The sequence below is a fragment of the Poecilia mexicana genome, unplaced genomic scaffold (assembly GCF_051168715.1).
Source record: "Poecilia mexicana isolate PSO_F unplaced genomic scaffold, ASM5116871v1 scaffold_2, whole genome shotgun sequence".
NCBI lineage: Eukaryota > Metazoa > Chordata > Actinopteri > Cyprinodontiformes > Poeciliidae > Poecilia > Poecilia mexicana.
Window position 1 is genome coordinate 31,117,117 of NW_028263371.1, and position 18,120 is coordinate 31,135,236.

The window sequence follows — 18,120 nt, forward strand, 5'->3', positions numbered from 1 at the left end:
ATTTGACAGGATGAGCAGCAGTTGTTTGATCTTAACACCTAAGTACAAGCAGGCGTCACGCATGAACTGCGCCTTTCCACCTACACCTTTCAATTGAACAAACGCACGGCTCGTTACTTGCCCGTCACTGAGGGGTCCTGTGTCTAATGGGTCGAGAGTAATGGGACCGTAAAGCAGGTCCGCCTGAGGAGATGGGACCTCCTCTTCCAGTATATAAAGCTGGAAGGCAGAAGCAGGTGGTCACACAGGAACACCAAGCAGAGGAAGTAACAGCACCGTTTGGAAGGAAACAACACAAGGTGAGTTGAATCTTCTCATCTTTACTCCATCTTACCTTCAGCTGATGACTTGTCCGTGTTTATGCCTTGTTTCATGTCGCAGCTCGGAACCATGAGAAGCATCCACTGCTTGGCCGGCATCCTTTTGGTCCTGGGCTTCGTGCAAGTCAGCTGGCAGGTTCCTCTACTTGGCACTGAGGATAGCTCCAGGTAAAGTTCTCTAGGGTTAGCACAATTTATATTCAAGAGACTCCAGTCTGTGACATACAAGAGTATGGAGATAAGATAAAAAAATGTTACATTATAGATTTCTAGAGCCCGTACTTATAAATACAAATACTTTAAGATTTCAAAGCACTTTAACAAAATAACTCTACAACAAATAAAAAGTCTAACGTGAACGTCAGTACAACAGAAATAAAAATGAAAATCCCAGATAGGTCCTGTGGGGAAAAAAATCAACACACAACAGTTGCTTTGCTTTTAACATGTAATATTGCTTAACCCTTACGCAGTCTGGCAAGGTCGCACTAACACCACATGCGCTTTTATGAAGGTTTTTTTCTGTGTGTGGTTTCGGGAACTGACGGTCTGATGGCAAACCTGCCACGCCCTCCTCGCTGTCTGACCGTGACATCTGCCTCATTCCTCCTGAGCTTCATGCTAAGATTGCAGGATTATACTGTCCTTGTCCTTAAACTTGATTAGAACTTTTAAACCAATGTTGAGCTTAAAGTTGGTGAGCAGGTAAACACTTTACCTGCTGTAGATATCACTCTTGAAGTCTTCATTCGGTACACATCCGGGATTGGTGGAGCTAATGGCTAGTCCAGTCCGAGGGCACCAAGTCCAAAGCAGACTTCTATCATCTATAAAAAAAAATCCAGCGTATAATCCATAAAAGGGGTTAGTGGCAGCAATATTTTATGGACCTTAACTGTCAACACATTTTTATTGGATGGTTAATTATACAGAAATCAAATGGAAGCTTAAGTAGGAAGTGATGCGTCACCAATGATCATCTGGTGAGACTCATGCTCTGAGAATGAATCCTGTAAAGTCCTTTTTATCAGACAATAAGACTGTAAAGAACAAGAAAAACATTTCCTAATTCTTTTGTACTTTTTGACAAATCTTTACTTTTAAATACCATGAAACAGTTTAGGTGTTCTGTCCGTAGTACATGTTTCTCACAGGAGGATTCTCAGTGGTGCACAGCCTCCAAACTCCATTCCCTATAACAACTAATCAACTGAAAGTGCCCAGTGAAAGCAAAACGGTTTGACCTCATACTGCCTGAATTTATTTACAACATTTTAAAAATGCTGGTTAAAAAATTAAGTAGAAATTTATTTTGATGATAGAATTTAGCTCTGATGAAAATTAGCAACATCAGCAATAATTGAGAAAAAATACATTTTTCAGTCAAAAGAGAATATTGAATTTATACCATTTTACAATTTATTTTACTTTTCATTGAAATTATTTTTTTACTTGATAGATTTTAAATATAGCTTAAAAATGCAAAAATCACAAAAGAGAGGCATTTCACACCCCCGACTTCAAGATTGCATTTTTAAGCCAAGAGTTTCCGATACATTCCTTGCTATATATTAATTGCTTACAACCTTTTCACAGAACTTTACCTCAAATATCTTGAACTAGGACTTTCTTGAAGAAAGCTCCACAGTTTAAAAACGTACACAAACTACTTTTGTGAATAAGTTGAGATGATTTGTTTACATGCCTTGTGTCTTTTGCAGTTTTGAGGAAGACAACAGATTAGCCAGCGGGCCCCAGGAGCTGTCGAACATCAAGAGACACTCAGAGGGAACATTTTCCAATGACTACAGCAAATACCTGGAGGACAGGAAGGCCCAAGACTTTGTCCGGTGGTTGATGAGTAACAAGAGGAGCGGGTTGGTGTAGGATTTATTAAAAAAAAAAAAAAAAAAAAAAGCTATTTGAGAAAGTTTCAAATTGTCTGCATTTCTTCATGGGGTGTTATTCTGTTTTACTGCAGTGCCGATAAGCGCCATGCAGACGGAACCTTCACCAGCGATGTCAGCTCCTACCTCAAGGACCAAGCAATCAAAGACTTTGTTGCCCAGCTCAAGTCTGGACAGATCCAAAGAGAGTAGGCCAATCCTCCGTCTTTCAGTTCCAAAGCCTCCAAAAACCGCCTGGCTGTTTGCTTCCACCATGAACCCATCACTGGAACCAGAGTGATCTTGAACTAATCATCTGCTTTGTGTTGCCCTTCCCCCATTTTGTGCTATTTTTTTTCCTTTCCTTTCCTTCTTAGCGTTGTGTTAAAATAAATCAATGAACCTTTCCGCTGTGTTGATTTGATATGTCTATTTGCACATGGTGCAATGAATCACAAAACACACAAGCAGACAGCGAAGCTAGCATGACATGATTACAGCAACGGCTATAGCAACATCTGATGGCTTTCGGGCCAAACATTAGAGCTCAGATGTGAGGGTTGCTGACCCTTAATGGACACTGTTTACATTGTGTCCTTGTGTACATAGATCGGAAATGGACAGCCTGGCTCAAACGATCAGCAGGAGGCATGTAGATGGAAGCTTCACCAGCGACGTAAACAAGGTGCTGGACTCCATGGCCGCCAAGGAATACTTACTCTGGGTCATGACCTCTAAACCTTCAGGGGAAAGGTAATACAAAGTCGACAGGACTGATTGCGCAAATGCTAATGCTTATCATAATAAACATGACTGTGACTTTTGTTTTTTGCAGCAACAAACGGCAAGACAACCAATAAGAGTCTTTTCGAACGCCACCTAAAGCCATATTGCAGAGGAACAGGAAGCCATACCGCTTTGCATGTTATGTTGATATTTTTTACTTTACTTTGAATGTATTGCAAAGATACAAATAAATGCTATTCTTCCACAGACAAAAGGTGCACAAGGGAAGAAATGAAATTCAGGGCATGAAATTTTCTACAAATGACAATTATTTGCTACATTTCTAAGCTGCAAACAAGAACACCAAAGGTTCTGTCTCAGGTAGTCCTATGGAAAGCACATGATTGTCATAGCAAATGAATATTTTACTCTGCTAAATAAACCTTGTCATTTATTTAATCTCTTTGCCTCCTTTGTTTAGAGTGTACAACCCCTGGTTAAAATGTTATTCGTTCATGATGCACAAATGTTTCCATTTGTGAAGGAAATTTCACAATTGTGCCATGTGAAACTTATCTTGTAAAAATTAGCTAAAAAACAAAACTGTGGAAAGCAGTAATAATCATTGTCCAAGCTCTATGTGGCTCAATTTAAGTATTCCGATTATGTATAGCTGTCAATATCCCATACTCTCTGTATAAGCTACATGTTGCTTGTCTCCTTTGCAAAGATTCTGTATGAAATTGTGAAGGACCAAACTTTTTAGGTGATTTGGTATCAGACTTAGTTCTGGACTCTGGTTCAGCCATTTCAAGATTATCATTTTTTCTCTCATAAAGTCGTTATTATGTGGACTGAAATGTATGCCGACACTGTTCCAAAGATTAAAAAAAATCTTACACAACACCTGAAGCTCTGGGTATAAACTGACTAGTTTTTTGAACTGGAGTCCATGAAAACCAGTTCATTCAATCAAAAGCAGCCCAAGGAGCATCGTGACACCACTGTGATTAGATCAAAGCAAATTCATGTATTAAAATATTGAAAACAGCAAGTGGTGATTTTACATAGTATTGACTCAGAAGGACTTAAATACAAAAAGCTTGTTTTCCAAATCCAACAAATATTTTACTGGGGTTGCAGTAAAATCAGGTGTCAGGTGTATTGGGACAAACAATATATATAAAGCAAAAAACAAACAATTTCAGCTGTTTTATATCTTTATTTATGTTGTCTTGCACACACCCTCTCATTCTCATGAAACTAATTACATCTGCACAACAGATCTGAACTTGTAGTTCTCCGTAAAGGTGACTTTACGGATTTTGTTAAAACAGAAAGTGCCCGTCTAATAATACCAAATTTAAGGCAGAATTCCACACAGAAGTGGTCAAAATATCTGATTTTGATTTCATTTTGACCCACCATTGGTTTCTCTAATCAGCTAAGAACCATCGGTTGGATATTTGGGGGGCAGAGGGAAGATAAACAACAAAAATCTGAATCCAACACATTTCTTATTAGTAATATATTAGTAACATTTTACATGAATAAAATATACTATGTATTATACAGTGTTAAGACTTTACCATTTACATTTTGCCCTTACCAGAAGAAAAGAACAGGATTATTGCATCTCTAGAGGAAACCGTGATCCTGCAGTGATATAATTTCACCATCATGCAGGATTTCTTTATTGTTTTTCTTTTAAAAACGATTAGCTTTGGATGCTAACACACACAAGGTAAGTTTCAAAGGAGATCACATGTTCATAGATGACACTTACTGACAAGATGATGAAGAGTATGCTGGAAAACACTGAGCTATTTGTACAATCACCCAAAAGTTAAGCATTTAAGTTTCTCTCTGTTATTGTTAAGCAAAAAAGATCGCTAATGTTAGCTAAAGTTACGTTACCGAACTACGCTGCCATGCAAGCTTAAAAATATCGTTTTCACTTAAGCTGTCCCAGAAAGAAAAGAAGAAAAAAAAGAAGAAAAAGAGTGCGCTAAAAAGAAATAACTGGAAAATAAGTTCATTTACTTTCTTACTTTAGAAGAAATTGAAAAGACCGATATGGCTCTGCTATTTCTTCATAAAATGAAATGCTAATGCTAGCAAGGACAGATTTAGATTTTATTCCTTTTTTTTTTTGTTTTTTTACAAATTACATTGTAAAAGCTTTTTGGAATGAAACAAAGAAGATGTAAAGTGCTTGTCAGCTTTAGGCATTTTACAATGCTATGAAAAAGTAGTTTTCCGTTTTCACGTTTCTTCTATTTTTACTTTTTGTCATACTTAGCATCGTCAAAGTAAATCAAAGTTATTGTATGATTCAACAAGGGAGGAGCAATTACTTTTTCAAGGCCAGGTTTGTTCGGATAACTTTTTCATTTATTAAATGGCATTACTACGGAGCCCCTAAGGCTCCGTACATTGCTATTAAAAATTTGATGTTAAAGATTGACAACAAACAAAAAAAAAAAAGACTACATCTGTAATGGTCAAATACTTTTTCATAACACTGCAGCTACTTTCGAGAAAAGACAAAAGGGTTTCACTATTTACAATCTTAGTGTTTAACCAAGCAAAAACGTGTAACTTTAGCTTTGTGTTTAATGACATGAGACAGGCGCTACAGCACCTGCTCACCATACTGTCCCTAATAGTTTTGAACATTTCACACCTAATTTTTTGGGGGGGGTACGAAAAGGAACCGTTTTCCATGAGACCATTCACGCAGACTCTTGTATGTTTTGAATAAATGCTAATACTTGAAAGGACCAATTTAATACCAGTTTTGCACAAAGTACATTGTATGAAGTTTCTGGAATGAAACAAGGTATAAAGTGCTTCTTCGCTTCAGCTGGGTCATTTACAATCTTTGTGCTTAGCCTAGCCTGCCTAGCCAACCTGCCACTAGCTTTAGCTTTATGTTTATTTTGCCGTGTTATAGTTTTGAACATCTATTACCCAACGTTTTCCGATATGAAGTGGAGATGTTTTGCGCCAACCGCAGAAGGGAAACAAGGGATTTGACTTTCCTGATTTGGAAGAGTAATTTTAAAGACTGATATGGTTCTTACGTTTCATCAGTAAATGAAATGCTAATGCTACCAAGGACTTTTGTTGAAATATATAGTTTGTGGGATAAATCAGAAACGATATAAATTGCATATCAGCATTAGGTGTTACACTTGAGTCAGACCAGATAAACAGTTTCCACATTTCCAGTCTTTGTCAACCAAGTCAACCTCCCAGTAACTTTAGCTTTAGCTTTGGGTTTTTGCAACGATGTAAGAGGTGGAGGTGCGCAGGTCTTTTTTTCCCTTCGTCAATTCATACCTTTTGGACATATTAGCTACTCTTAAGCTGAGCCATCATTAGAAAGCTAATGTGTTGCTAGCTTTAGCTTTGTGTTCACTTTGCTCCATTTCCATTTGTAGTTTTTGTTGTTTAGCAGTTTCTCATGTAGAATTGAGAAACTTCTCAGATCACATCAACTTTGACAATTTAAAGACAATATCTGTGATTTACAGTCTGCTACACATAGGAGGGAAAAAATGGTTTTATCTCCATCAACGGAATGTTATTTCGAGTTATCAGGCTTTTAGGATCATAAAAATCAACTAAAGAAAGAAACAGAAATAGGGTACCATAAAGATTTTTAAATTAATAAATTAAGTTGTACATAAGATTGAGCATTTATTGAATTATTTCTATAATTTAACAAAAAAAAAAAAACTTGGCTACAAATCATGTTTGTAGCATGTAGGTATGAATTGGCAAAGGAGGGAATTGACCAATCAGAGGCATCAATCTTCTCAGTTCATTCTTAGTAAGAAGGCTAAAATGGACATTTCTCAGGAGGTAAACCGAGGAAAAGCTCGACTGAAGGAGAAACATTTATATGTGCAACATCAAAGGTGAACACAGCCACTGACACATAGACATTTAGATTTACATTATAGTATATAGAAAATGTTTACTTTCAGAAAGTTACATAGCCAGCGCTCTTGGGTTCGTGTGAGTTGGAGTACCTGGCAGACATCTAATCAGTCACTATTCTAAGGTGCGAAATTCTGCTGCAGCATTCATTGCTCCATGTGAAATCCATTTGCACTTGCTGTGGCAGGTGTTTTAAAGAGACAACTTACAGTTGTTGTTTTTTTTTTGTTGGAAAAAAATATAAAAAACATACAAAATACGAAGAAAGAAAATGTTAAAAATCATTTAAAATCTGTCAGGAATTGGCTTATTGACTAAGATATTGTTGGAGTCATAATTCTGGCTTCACTCTGTTGCTGGTACTGTGTCACCATTACACTTAATGGTCCGCACCAAGTTAGGCACCAAGACAGGAAAGATTTGGATGTAATTTGATCCGCATGCAGAGTAGGAAGGATTCAAGTGGGAGAACAGAGGTTTTCAATGTTTTATAACCTGAACCACGTCAGCGATTGTAACAGATTATCACAAAATGACTTTAAAAAAAAAAACAAAAACAAAAACATCCATATCCAGTGGCTGCAGTTCGATGACATACTCTGGTTTTGAAAACTGTATCAGAAGGTCCCTAAAAGTTTAAATTCGGAGCGGGATCAAAATCCACTGCATATAAAACTTGGTGAAAGTTGTAGTAGAAAAGTTTTTTTTTCGCATTTGTGACGAAATCTTTCACACAAACAGTGCTGTACAGCCTCATTTAGAGCTTGAAAGTACAAAATGCAGAAAAATATAGTGTAATTAGTTTCTATTTCTATCTATTTATTTGGATCATTTGACATCTAAATCCTACTGATTTTCAAGCAACGGTTATTGTTTTGATTTGATATCATCCCCACATCCGGCAGTGGTTCCAGGTTTGTATCACTGCAAAAGTAATCAGGTTGTTTACAATTGCCAAACAAATACAAAAGATTTCTTCTGGGTATCATTCAAAGCCAAAGTAGCAATAAATGTATTTGAAACAGTAGCTGTGTTTCCATTGAGCATATAGTTGCGCCAATTGGAATTAGGAAAAACAATTTGCCAAAAAGCGTGACTTAAAAAAGAAATCACGTTTTCCAATAAAGTTTTGCATTAGGTTATGGTGGTAAAACTGCACCTTAGGGTGCATCACACGAGTCATGTGATCAATAACCAAATGCTAGTAAACAAAGAAAATGATAGGAAGTGGTAGAAGGATGATGGCGTAGCATGTTTTTTAATGAGCTAACTTATTCGTGTGGGATTTCAATTGTTTTTCTTATTTAATGGAAATAGCGAAATTGTGTTTGTTTTTTTTTGTTTTTTTTACATTAGCGGAATGTCAGTAAAGTTTTGTGCACATTTGTGACGAAAAGGCATAAGAAGAGCCAATAGTGGAGCAATGTCTTATAAACAGTTACCAAAAGCCTCCTTCTGCAGCTATAGAGTGTTAAAGTGCTTGACAACTTAGTTTGAACAGATACCGTCATTCTACTAGTAATGCCACATGTACACCCTCTGCAACATGCTAGCTGTTCACTAGCTCATCATTCCCGCACCCATTGCTGGTCTGAATGCGGATCAAATTAAGTCCAGTGTTGGTTCTTCCTTCTGTTTGCCTAACTTGGTGTCTAACTCGGTGAGTTTTCTTATGTTGCTTATGGTTTCCAACAAAATATTTCTTTCTTCTGAACTCGCACACAGACTTACATGACTAAAAACACAGTGTAGCACAGTACATAGGTGGCTGAGTGTGGCACGGTATATTTGTTTTTTTTTTCTGTTTTTTTTTTCTCTTTTATTTGTATTTACTGACTGACAGCACAGTGGCGTCACCAGCATGTGTCATCACAAACTCGTCTCCCTGTCCAGACTCTTGTCATGCCTCCTCCGCTTGTGTCGCTTTTCACCGCTTCTGGCGTAACTTCAGAGGAAGAAAGAAAAAAGAAACATTTAAAGCAAATGTAATCTTAGAATGATGCGAAGACAAATGGTTGTTAGGGGACATGCAACAAAACATGCAAATACGTCTGACTGAATATTAAGTTTCTGTTTAGTTATAAATATTGCTTTTTGGTTTCATTTGTACAGATTAAACTTTATCACGTTACAACGACAATCTTCAAACACTTAGAAAAAAATATTCATTCTTTTTGCTAAATTTTATGTTTAGCTTTATTTTAAACCCTCAAAAATAGATTTAAAATGGTGGTTCTTTTATACTGCAAATTTCCTGATGCAGATATAGAGCTACGTTTATAAGATGTCCTTTTTAACATTTGCGACTCTAAGCAGGTTATAAAAGTTACAGGTCCCTGTTAAAGTCCTGATGTGGTTGTAACGGAACAAAATGTTGACGGAGTGTGATTTTTTTTAATCAATTAACTGAAAATGTTAAACTAACATGCACAACCTGATGACATGAAATGTTCAACGGAGTCACTAGTCACTTCATATCAGAGTTAACCAAATCGAGACACTCTAGCAGGGGTGTCAAATTTCAGTCCTGCAGCTTTTATTTGTCTCCCTAGTTAGCACATCTGAGTCAAATGACTGAGTTGCCTCTTCAGGATGCAGTTGAGTTCTGCTAATGAGCTAAAAATTTAAATTCAGGTTCGCTGAAGCAGTAACGTGGCTCTGGAGGACTGGAGTCAGACACCCGTGCTACAGACTGTCGCTTCCAGCATGCAACACAAAGTGAGACTCTGCACGGCGACGGGGACTGCTGGGAACAGCTTACCTTTGGGGTATTGGCTTCTGAGAGGTTAGGAAGGGGAGCTTAGGGGCGGGATGGAGCAAGAGAAGCAGGCAGGACAAACTACGTTAGTCTACGCAGTGGGAAATCTGCAAGGGCACAGCTGCTCTGAAATACACATCTTTATTTTTTACTGGAAAAATAGCAGTTGAGTCACAAACACCTGCCACTTATGATGGAGGTCTTTCCAGAAGAAAAACATTCAGATTTAGCATCAATAGCAGAAATGCTTATGTAGTACGTTACACATGTTGGGAATTAGCAGCGTACCTTTTCAATCCCACTTCCTTTTTCGTGTTCTCAGCGGGATTGACGCCCTTCCACACGTTCCCGAAAGATCCCTTAGACATTTCATCGGTGATGTTCACCGTGGCTGGGTCACTCCTTCAAACACACAGTTTCAGTCTTAAGAAATTTAATTTGTTTGCTTTTTTATTTCATATTCTGATAAAATATCAACACTCAAAGCTTAACTAAAGGTGGAAAACACTCACCTGTAGTGCCCCTCTAGTGGGACTTGAACAATCCCTTCCTCCTCTGCGATAATACTGTGTTCCTCCTGCAGGAAGAGACGAAACAGAGAAAACCTGCAGCAAACTGTGACCCATCTAACATTCGACGCCGTGCTCCTCTACCTTACCTCTTGTGCTGCATCCTCCAGCTTCTTCTTCTTCCACTCTGGCATCAGATCATCCAGCCAGCTCAGCTCTCTCTTTGTGAAGATGAAATCCAGCAACTTGCGAATAAATACCAGCGCCAAGACCTGGAGAAACAGCAAGATGAAGATACCGGGCAGGCGAAGACGGCACAAGCACTGACGCAAAGTCAGGTTACCATCATGGGAAAAACGATGGCCGCCCTGGAGGTCTTGATGACCCACAGCAGGATTAAGCAGCTGAGCTGGATGATGGTGAAGAGGTGGACCTTCCTCAGCGGCACGTGTCGAAGGTAGATGAAGTCAGGCTGATGTTTGGCTGGCATGCCGAACAGCTTCAAGCGATCGAAGAACTTCGAAGATACAAGCAAGACTTATAAATGAGTGTTTACTGGATTAGTTCTGGCCCCTGGGGGACTCTGTGCAGGCTCACCTGGATGCCTCTGAGGGAAGACGCTCCCATGTACAGAAAGACGCCGTAGAGGACCGGCATGGGGATGAACTGAGGAGAGACCAGGAGAAAGGTCAGGATCACAACACTTAGAGCTATGATAATTTAGCGATAGCTTTGTTCCACTTGATAATGGTAAGGTCGTTTTATTTATATAGCATATTGTCAGCAACAAGGCAGTGCTTCGACTTTAATGTACATCACTGGTTCAAAAGTGAAGTGGTTTAAAATTGTTATGCTTTGATATATTTTAGCCTACTTTGTGCTGTCTGCAGGGGTCCCAACACAAATTTAAGACTTTTTAAGACCATTATGAATAAAATTTAAGACCTAAACCAACTAAAATGTACAAAATAAAATTGCATATATTATATAGTAGTGCCAAGTTGCTGTTTTTTTTAACAGAATGAATGTAGCATCATACAGGTCAGTGATGCTTTTTATCCAACTGGGGCTAATTTGCACTTAATAATAGATGCAAAAAAGTTAGCTAGCTAACAAGAGCATATTAGCAGCTAATAATCACAGAACGCAATGAAGATGTTCGGAGTGTGACTCAAATGTTTGCCTGACAGAAAAGTCCCACGAGAAAAACAAACTACATTTAGAGATTAAATAGTCCTGGCATGACCATATTGAAGACTATCATTAATGTATTTAAGACCAATTAACATATCACCTTTCTGAAATAGACGAAAGAAATGTGTAAAACTCTAAAAATCTGGATGTTTAATTTCAAAAGTGAATTTCTCAGGTTTTCTATGCAAATCTACCAGCATTTTTGAGTGCTTTTTGACGTGAGCTGAGTAAATACTTTGAGGGTTTCCTCTGACCTTTAGCACAGAGGTCATGAAGACGGAGCAGCCCATGAGGGTGAAGATCATGAGGCCGGTGAAGCGCTGCTCGCGGATGCCCAGGAACTTGGGCTGCTCTCCGGGAGCCGAGCACTCTGACTCCAGCTTCAGGCTGTTCACATGGGAGATGGAGAGCACAGTGGCCGCCACGAACCACGGCAGGCCCATCACCGAGCACACGCCCAGCATCACCCCCACCACAAACAGGTCCAGGTGGTAGCCACAGCCTTTCTGCAGGGGCCGACAGGGACAGACTTTCAGCGCCGGATGAGGCGTCACGCGGCAAAGAGAAGCGAACTTATGCAAACCTTCAGCTTGTGCTCCTTCCTGTTGATAATCACTGCTGTGATCTGCTGGTCCATGAAGATGAGGATGGTGCAGAGCAGAGCGGGGATAAAGGTGACGATGGTGGTCCACCACGGGTTGGGTCCAACCGGGTTTATGAGCCAGCCCCGATCGTCTCTAGTTGGCTACCGGGAGTAAAACGGGACATTTTTCTTAAGTGAGATATATATAAAGATTTTATTCATAAACGTTCAAATAATATTACTTTTCTATGGAACTTGCACGTATAATACTTCAAAATATAGTTTAGTGAAAGAATATGGTTTCTTTTTAACATAGGAGCTTGTTTTAAGTCAATTGGTAAATTATTTCACTTATAACGGCATTTTCCGCATGTTATAAATGAAATAATCTGCCAGTGGAACTACTACTTTTTAAATCAATATTAAGGACTTATTACTGACTTAAAACAAGCTCTTACGTCTTGCTGAAAGTAATTTGCAAGTTAGTTTTGTCCAGTTTAAAGTGTACTGAGAAATTTGCACTTGAAAGTGAACAAAGATGATGGTAAGATTTTGTGTTTTTGCACTGTATGTTACTTTACTTTTTCACACACAAGGCTGTCATGGTGGCTTACTTTGAACTTGTTGGGAACTTGTAATTTAGGCGATGGGATTCCTATGGCATAATCAACAAGGACCATAGTGAGGATAGTGATAAAGACTGCAAAGTCGCTGATGATAGACCTGACCTGGACAGAACAAAGACACACAGATCCTTTAGACAAAGTCCATGTTGAATTCAAACAGAAACATGTACAAAGAGTACATTCAAGAACACCTCCAAAAAGAGTGTTTATTCAGGTTACCCATGTGTTGTCTATGACCGTGTATCAGGGCCGTTGTATGTAGAAAAACAAAGAGTAAATATTCCGCCAAAAAACTTTTAAATTTTGAGATTGATCTCAGACATTTTCTACAAAAATATCGGAAATTTATGACTTTAAAAAGTTGAAAATTTACTCAAAAAAAATTCAGAAATGTTCACATTAATCTCTGAAATTTTCTAAAAATAATAGTAATAAAAAAAAAAAACTGACTTCCAAAAGTTGAACATTTCCAAAGGCCAAAAAATATTTTCCAGCAACTTTTCAACCTCAAAACTTTTCAGTGATCAAGAAAATTCATGAAATGAATGTCAAAATGTGTATTTTTTTCCTAGCAAAAATTGCCTTTTCAAACTCAAATTTTTAAATGTTTTTTTCTTTTTTTTAATTTCTGAGATTCTGAGGTTTTTGGCAAAAATGTATTCCTTTTACTTCTATGGTCGAAATATGCCATCGCAGTTCTCAGCTGAAAACTAAGGAAAAAATTTTTTTTAATAATATCATTCTATCAGATTCGTTCCACTGATTTTTAACTAATAGTATAGCACTGAAGTTCTTGAATTTTTTCAATTTCTTAATTTTCTAGTAAGAGAAACAAAACAAGCAAGACAATCAAAAAATAAAGAGCAAGAAAAAGAATAGTTCTTTTAAATCAAAAGAGTGACATTCAAAAAAATCCGATGTTGCAGCATAAATATACAGAAAGCCATCAATAAGCGTTCAGTATTCTATCTGCAGTGTTACTGCAATGTAACGTTCATCACCACAAGGTGGCGATCAAACGACATGCTGTAGTGAGCCAACATCACCCCACACGTTACGCTGCTGTGTGTCATCTCAATGACAACCCATAGAAACTTGGCATAGAATGGCCACACAGACTGCAGCGCTCTCGCTGTGCCCCCAGTCAGCCAGTAGATGGCAGTGTATGCTAATGATGCGTCAGGCAGTTTCTGTATTATGAAGATTTCAAAACTAAATGGAGGATTATAAATTAGTGAAGTTGGTTTCATTCTGCAGCTGGCAGGCCCTTAAAAAGGCCCGTTGTGTGAGCAGAGAATAGATATTTTAAAACGATGGTGAGAGTAGCCTATTTTCCAGATGGAAGTAAAGTTTGCATTTTATTTGCAAACCAAAGTCCAAGAGTTTACACAAAGATTGGAGAGGCACAGAATCCATTTTGCTGGATGATTTGATGTCATCTGCTGGTTCTGGTCCATCAGGTGTTCTGAAGTCTTCATGCTTCTTTCTGCTGACAAGGCAGATTTCATTTTCCCAAAGGGCTTGGTACCCAAACTGCCAAAGAGACTAAAATCTGGTTCACTGAACATGACATTACTGTGGTTGAAGAGTTAGCAAACAGGCCTGAGAAAATCTACGGATTATTGTTGAGAGGAAGATGAGTGACAGCAGATGGCACAGAAATTAACACATTTCTCAGAAAAATTAAACATGTTTAATTTTTTAAAATTGACCTAATATTGTAATTTTCTGAGACACAAAATTGTTTTTTATTCTCAAAATTCACTATTGCAAGATACAAATGCTTCACATATTTCACTAGATGTATAATAAGTCTATATAATATATGTTAAACTGTACTTTTACTTAGTAACAGACAATAAGTGAACTTAATCTTAATTTAAGGTTGAGGGGAAATATAAAAGTGGCTCGAAAATAGAGCCCTGAGGATCCCCAAATGTATGTGTGATTATCTTCAGATAAAATTGCCAAAATAGTCCTTGTGTGCTGTTTTACTAGCATTCTGCTCTGAAATCTCATCAAACAATATTTTAAACCAGTAGCATATATTAAATGGTGAGTTGAAATTTCTGGTTTTTATTACACATTTCTTAAAGATCTGGCCATCACATACTGTTCTTTTGCAGGTACAAGACCTCAGACTTAACTGTGGGTGTTTTCACACCTTATAGTCCGGTAGACTCGGTTCAATTGGGGAGCAAAATTGCATTTGTTACATTTTGTATGTCTGTGGCATACTGTCTAAGCCACAGAGACTAAAACTCAACTCAAAATTAACAAAAAATATAAAATGATTGTCAGTTTGCGCACCTTGGTGGGGAAGTAGCGGCTGAACTTGAACTCCTTCAGGAAGGCCGACATGAAGACTGTGGTGAAGAAGAGCACCACACACCAGAAGAGGACGTCTGGGATGTAGGGGCCGTGGTGGCCACAGGCGGGTCCCTGAAACTCCCCATGTAACACCTCACACTCCTACTGGCCCCGGTGTGAACGGAGATGATGATGACGATGGGTGTGGTAATAATCAAAGGGCAAAGAGACGAGGAAGACAGTCGTTGAGGAAAACGATTTACAGGGATGTGAAACAGCATTTGGTTCAGTGGAGACGTTCTTGTATAAATAAATGGGTTCTTTACCTTGACCTCCAGTGAGGTCCAGTTGACCTGGGAGACTGTAATGTTCCTCTCATCCCAAAATCGCAGGGTCTCATTGCTCGGGTCCCTGGGCTCAACACAGCTACACCTGTTTGAGATAAAATAATCAATACGCTTTAAAAAGTCATTTTCTCACATTAAAATCTCCATTTACTAGTAAAGCATCAACCACAAACTGTCTCCTTTACCACTAAACCAAGACGTAGCTGCGGTACTTTAGCATGTTTTGGCCAAAAATGCTGAGCTAAGTACACTCTGCAGATTACATATGTAATCTCTTTGTAAAGATTTAGAACTGAAGATTACTGGGATCATGTGCTTTCTGCTTTGCAACCTACAGGACAGAGACACTTGCCAGTACTGGGTGAGCTTCTGCAGGTCGTTGTGTTTGTTGACCGGATAGTGCACCCCCAAGTGAATCAGCTTCTCCAGGGCCTCGTAGATGAAGATGATGCAGATTAGTGCGGCGAAAGCCTCTTCGGTGAAGCGAGTGATGTAGCAGACAAGCGAGCTGGCATCTGTGGCCACCAGCAGCAGGCAGAAGAAGGCCGTCCACAGCCCAATGCAGGTCCTCAGGGAGAGGTAGGACAGTCCATATTCCCTGAGGCGCACACACACACAAGAATAAAACACAAGAACTGGCAGAAGCTAACATACAGTGTTTTACCAAATGAAGTGAAGGAAGGAAGAACAAAAGAGAAAGAAACGAGGACTGATAGAAACAAAGGGTTAGAAAAAGAAGAAGCCTACTTGCAAAACTTGAAAAGGATCTTCTCAAAGACGAGGACGGGCCCAGTGCTGCCCAGGATGGTGAGGGGCTGACCGGCAAACAGAGAGTAGGCTATCCCGGTCATTGAAGCCCCAAACAGAGACTCGATGGCACTCTGGAAGAACCGAAACCAGAGTTCTGATTAACTTGGTGACACCAAACCTTAGAGGTTTGAAGGGATTGTTATTTTTCATTACATAGCATGTACAAACATGTTAAGGACAGCTAAAAAACCTATTGGATATTGGGAAAAAGTTTCACATTTTTGTTACTCATTTTAATCATTTTGATGATTATGACTTGCTCAATAAAGTCTGATGCACCTTTTCCTAGCAAATATTTTCCTTCCACTCATCTTTCTGAACATGCTGTAACTTCGTTGCCGTATTGTAATTTTCTATATAGTTTCACCTCCTAAAATGAGTAAAAATTTTATTTATTTTCACAAATTATACAAGAACATGAAGGGATCAAATCAGTGATTTGTCAGTAAAAAAAGGTTATATTTTGTAAAACATAAATAATAAATGATGTCTGCTCATGGTGGCTGCAGACACTGTAGATTGTAAATCTCTGATTGGTGCGCCTCTAATTTATAGACTTTGGAACTGGAAACTTACCACGCGGCCCTCTGTGGCTTCGCCCAGGAGTCCTCCAAAGGTAATAACAGGTGACATGCAGGCGCAGTACAGGAAGAGGAAGGAGGCCAGACACTGGAGGCTGATGGCGTCTGTGTAGTCTGAAAGGTAGTGAGGGGCTTTTCGCTTGACGTCCAAGATCATTCCACCAAATATCCTGCAGTAACACAGCCATGTTAAAGGGGTAGTATTGTGCATTTTCCAGGCACATAGTACCATTTAAATTCCTTTAGTGGTAAAGGAGACAGTTTGCACTTAAAGGCAATTTGAATTTGTAATTTGATGCTTTGGAATTGGGCCTCTGTCTCTTTAAAAACTCCTGCTCTTTCTGAAATGCTGCCTTCAGGAAGTCATCATAACATCTCTCCTCTTATAACCCTTTAACTAGGTTTCTACCAGCGTTGTACTGAGAAGTAGCTCACATAATGAGTTTGGCTAATGTGCAGCTCCACCAGGTGTTTGCTAATTGCTAATGGCTAGTCTGAAGGAGCTGAGTGTGGGAGTCACGAGCAGATAGTTTGCATCCTTAAAATGAATCAACTAAAGGTGAAATTAGTTATTCTAGGCTCTTTGAAAGAAAGTGATCTGGCTCCATTCAGAAAATTATGGTTATGTTTTTTTTTTTTTTTTTTTTAGATTTCAGACTGTTGTAAATCCTCATATACCTGTTTATGACACAATTATTAAACAATTATTAAAATCAGCAGCAATTGGGACAATATTGATTCTAATTATGTTTGCTCCAAAGGTGCCAAAAAGTAGTTTTTTTCCCCCATTTATAGAAATTTGTAAATTTATAGTAATGAAAAAGCACGTACCAATAGCCTATCCATCCCTTTATTGGAGTTGAATCAACCACACACCAATAAAACTCCACTATCTTGCCTGCTAAAGAGTGTCACAACATACCATTACTACAAACTGTCTTGATCAATGAGTTCTACCATTTCTTGCTCTATCAGGTGAGCAGTAGCGGCTGGTAAACATGTTAGCTCATGGCAGGTGGCCGTAGCCAAACACTAGCTCTCCCACTTTCAGTTGATTCACCAAATTAAACATCGGTAAACAAAGCTGGAGTTGCAAAGTGACCCCATGCTGGGTTTGCCTCTGACAACTGTGTTGCATCAAACTGCAACGGTGAGGTACTGTCGGAGCAGGTTGCCGTGACAACATTGGGTGGGCTGCTATGCTTATGTGAGTCCCAAGAGTGTGGCGGAAACGGCGGTGGCTGACCAACAAGACTGAGCTTAAGGTTCAATCGTAGAAGCAAAATGTGTGCAAGCGCACAAATTTTACTCCAAAACCTAAAATCTGACAGTAAATGGATCAACGTCTCATTTACCCACATGACATTAGACACTAGATCTACTTCTGAAGGTTTTATGTGAGTTTTTCTGAGTAACTTTGGGGGTTGAAGGTTAATGGTACTAGAACTACCAGAGGAAGTTCAGTGTTTATTTGTTTAATGTTCAATTTGGGCTGGATGATAGATTTTAGTTGCCCATAATC

The 18,120-nt window shown here is 38.8% G+C and overlaps 2 protein-coding genes across 6 annotated transcripts in view; one reads left to right on the plus strand and one right to left on the minus strand.

The window, feature by feature from the left end:
* The first annotated feature begins 191 nt into the window (after nucleotides 1–191).
* LOC106907446 (glucagon-1-like) lies at nucleotides 192–3,066 on the plus strand. Its single transcript, XM_014973146.2, has 6 exons — nucleotides 192–299; nucleotides 382–488; nucleotides 2,042–2,197; nucleotides 2,302–2,415; nucleotides 2,816–2,959; nucleotides 3,042–3,066. The coding sequence occupies exons 1-6, from the start codon at nucleotides 192–194 to the stop codon at nucleotides 3,064–3,066; spliced, it is 654 nt and encodes a 217-aa protein (XP_014828632.1).
* A 1,068-nt stretch (nucleotides 3,067–4,134) lies between these two features.
* The window catches only part of LOC106907443 (sodium-driven chloride bicarbonate exchanger-like), a 47,627-nt gene continuing 33,641 nt past the window's right edge, over nucleotides 4,135–18,120 (minus strand). For 4 of the 5 annotated variants that reach the window (XM_088014537.1, XM_088014531.1, XM_014973140.2 and 1 more), the window contains 15 exons: nucleotides 16,594–16,768; nucleotides 15,955–16,088; nucleotides 15,560–15,805; nucleotides 15,187–15,292; nucleotides 14,861–15,022; nucleotides 12,539–12,652; nucleotides 11,925–12,086; nucleotides 11,596–11,847; nucleotides 10,745–10,813; nucleotides 10,491–10,664; nucleotides 10,297–10,419; nucleotides 10,151–10,215; nucleotides 9,927–10,040; nucleotides 9,642–9,679; nucleotides 4,135–8,825 (listed from right to left, as the gene is read on the minus strand). In XM_088014537.1, the coding sequence (XP_087870663.1) occupies nucleotides 9,667–9,679; nucleotides 9,927–10,040; nucleotides 10,151–10,215; nucleotides 10,297–10,419; nucleotides 10,491–10,664; nucleotides 10,745–10,813; nucleotides 11,596–11,847; nucleotides 11,925–12,086; nucleotides 12,539–12,652; nucleotides 14,861–15,022; nucleotides 15,187–15,292; nucleotides 15,560–15,805; nucleotides 15,955–16,088; nucleotides 16,594–16,768 (1,909 nt within the window). In that variant the 3' untranslated portion in view covers nucleotides 4,135–8,825; nucleotides 9,642–9,666. The remainder of the gene's footprint in view (nucleotides 8,826–9,641; nucleotides 9,680–9,926; nucleotides 10,041–10,150; nucleotides 10,216–10,296; nucleotides 10,420–10,490; nucleotides 10,665–10,744; nucleotides 10,814–11,595; nucleotides 11,848–11,924; nucleotides 12,087–12,538; nucleotides 12,653–14,860; nucleotides 15,023–15,186; nucleotides 15,293–15,559; nucleotides 15,806–15,954; nucleotides 16,089–16,593; nucleotides 16,769–18,120) is intronic. The other variant, XM_088014540.1, reaches the window with a different exon arrangement.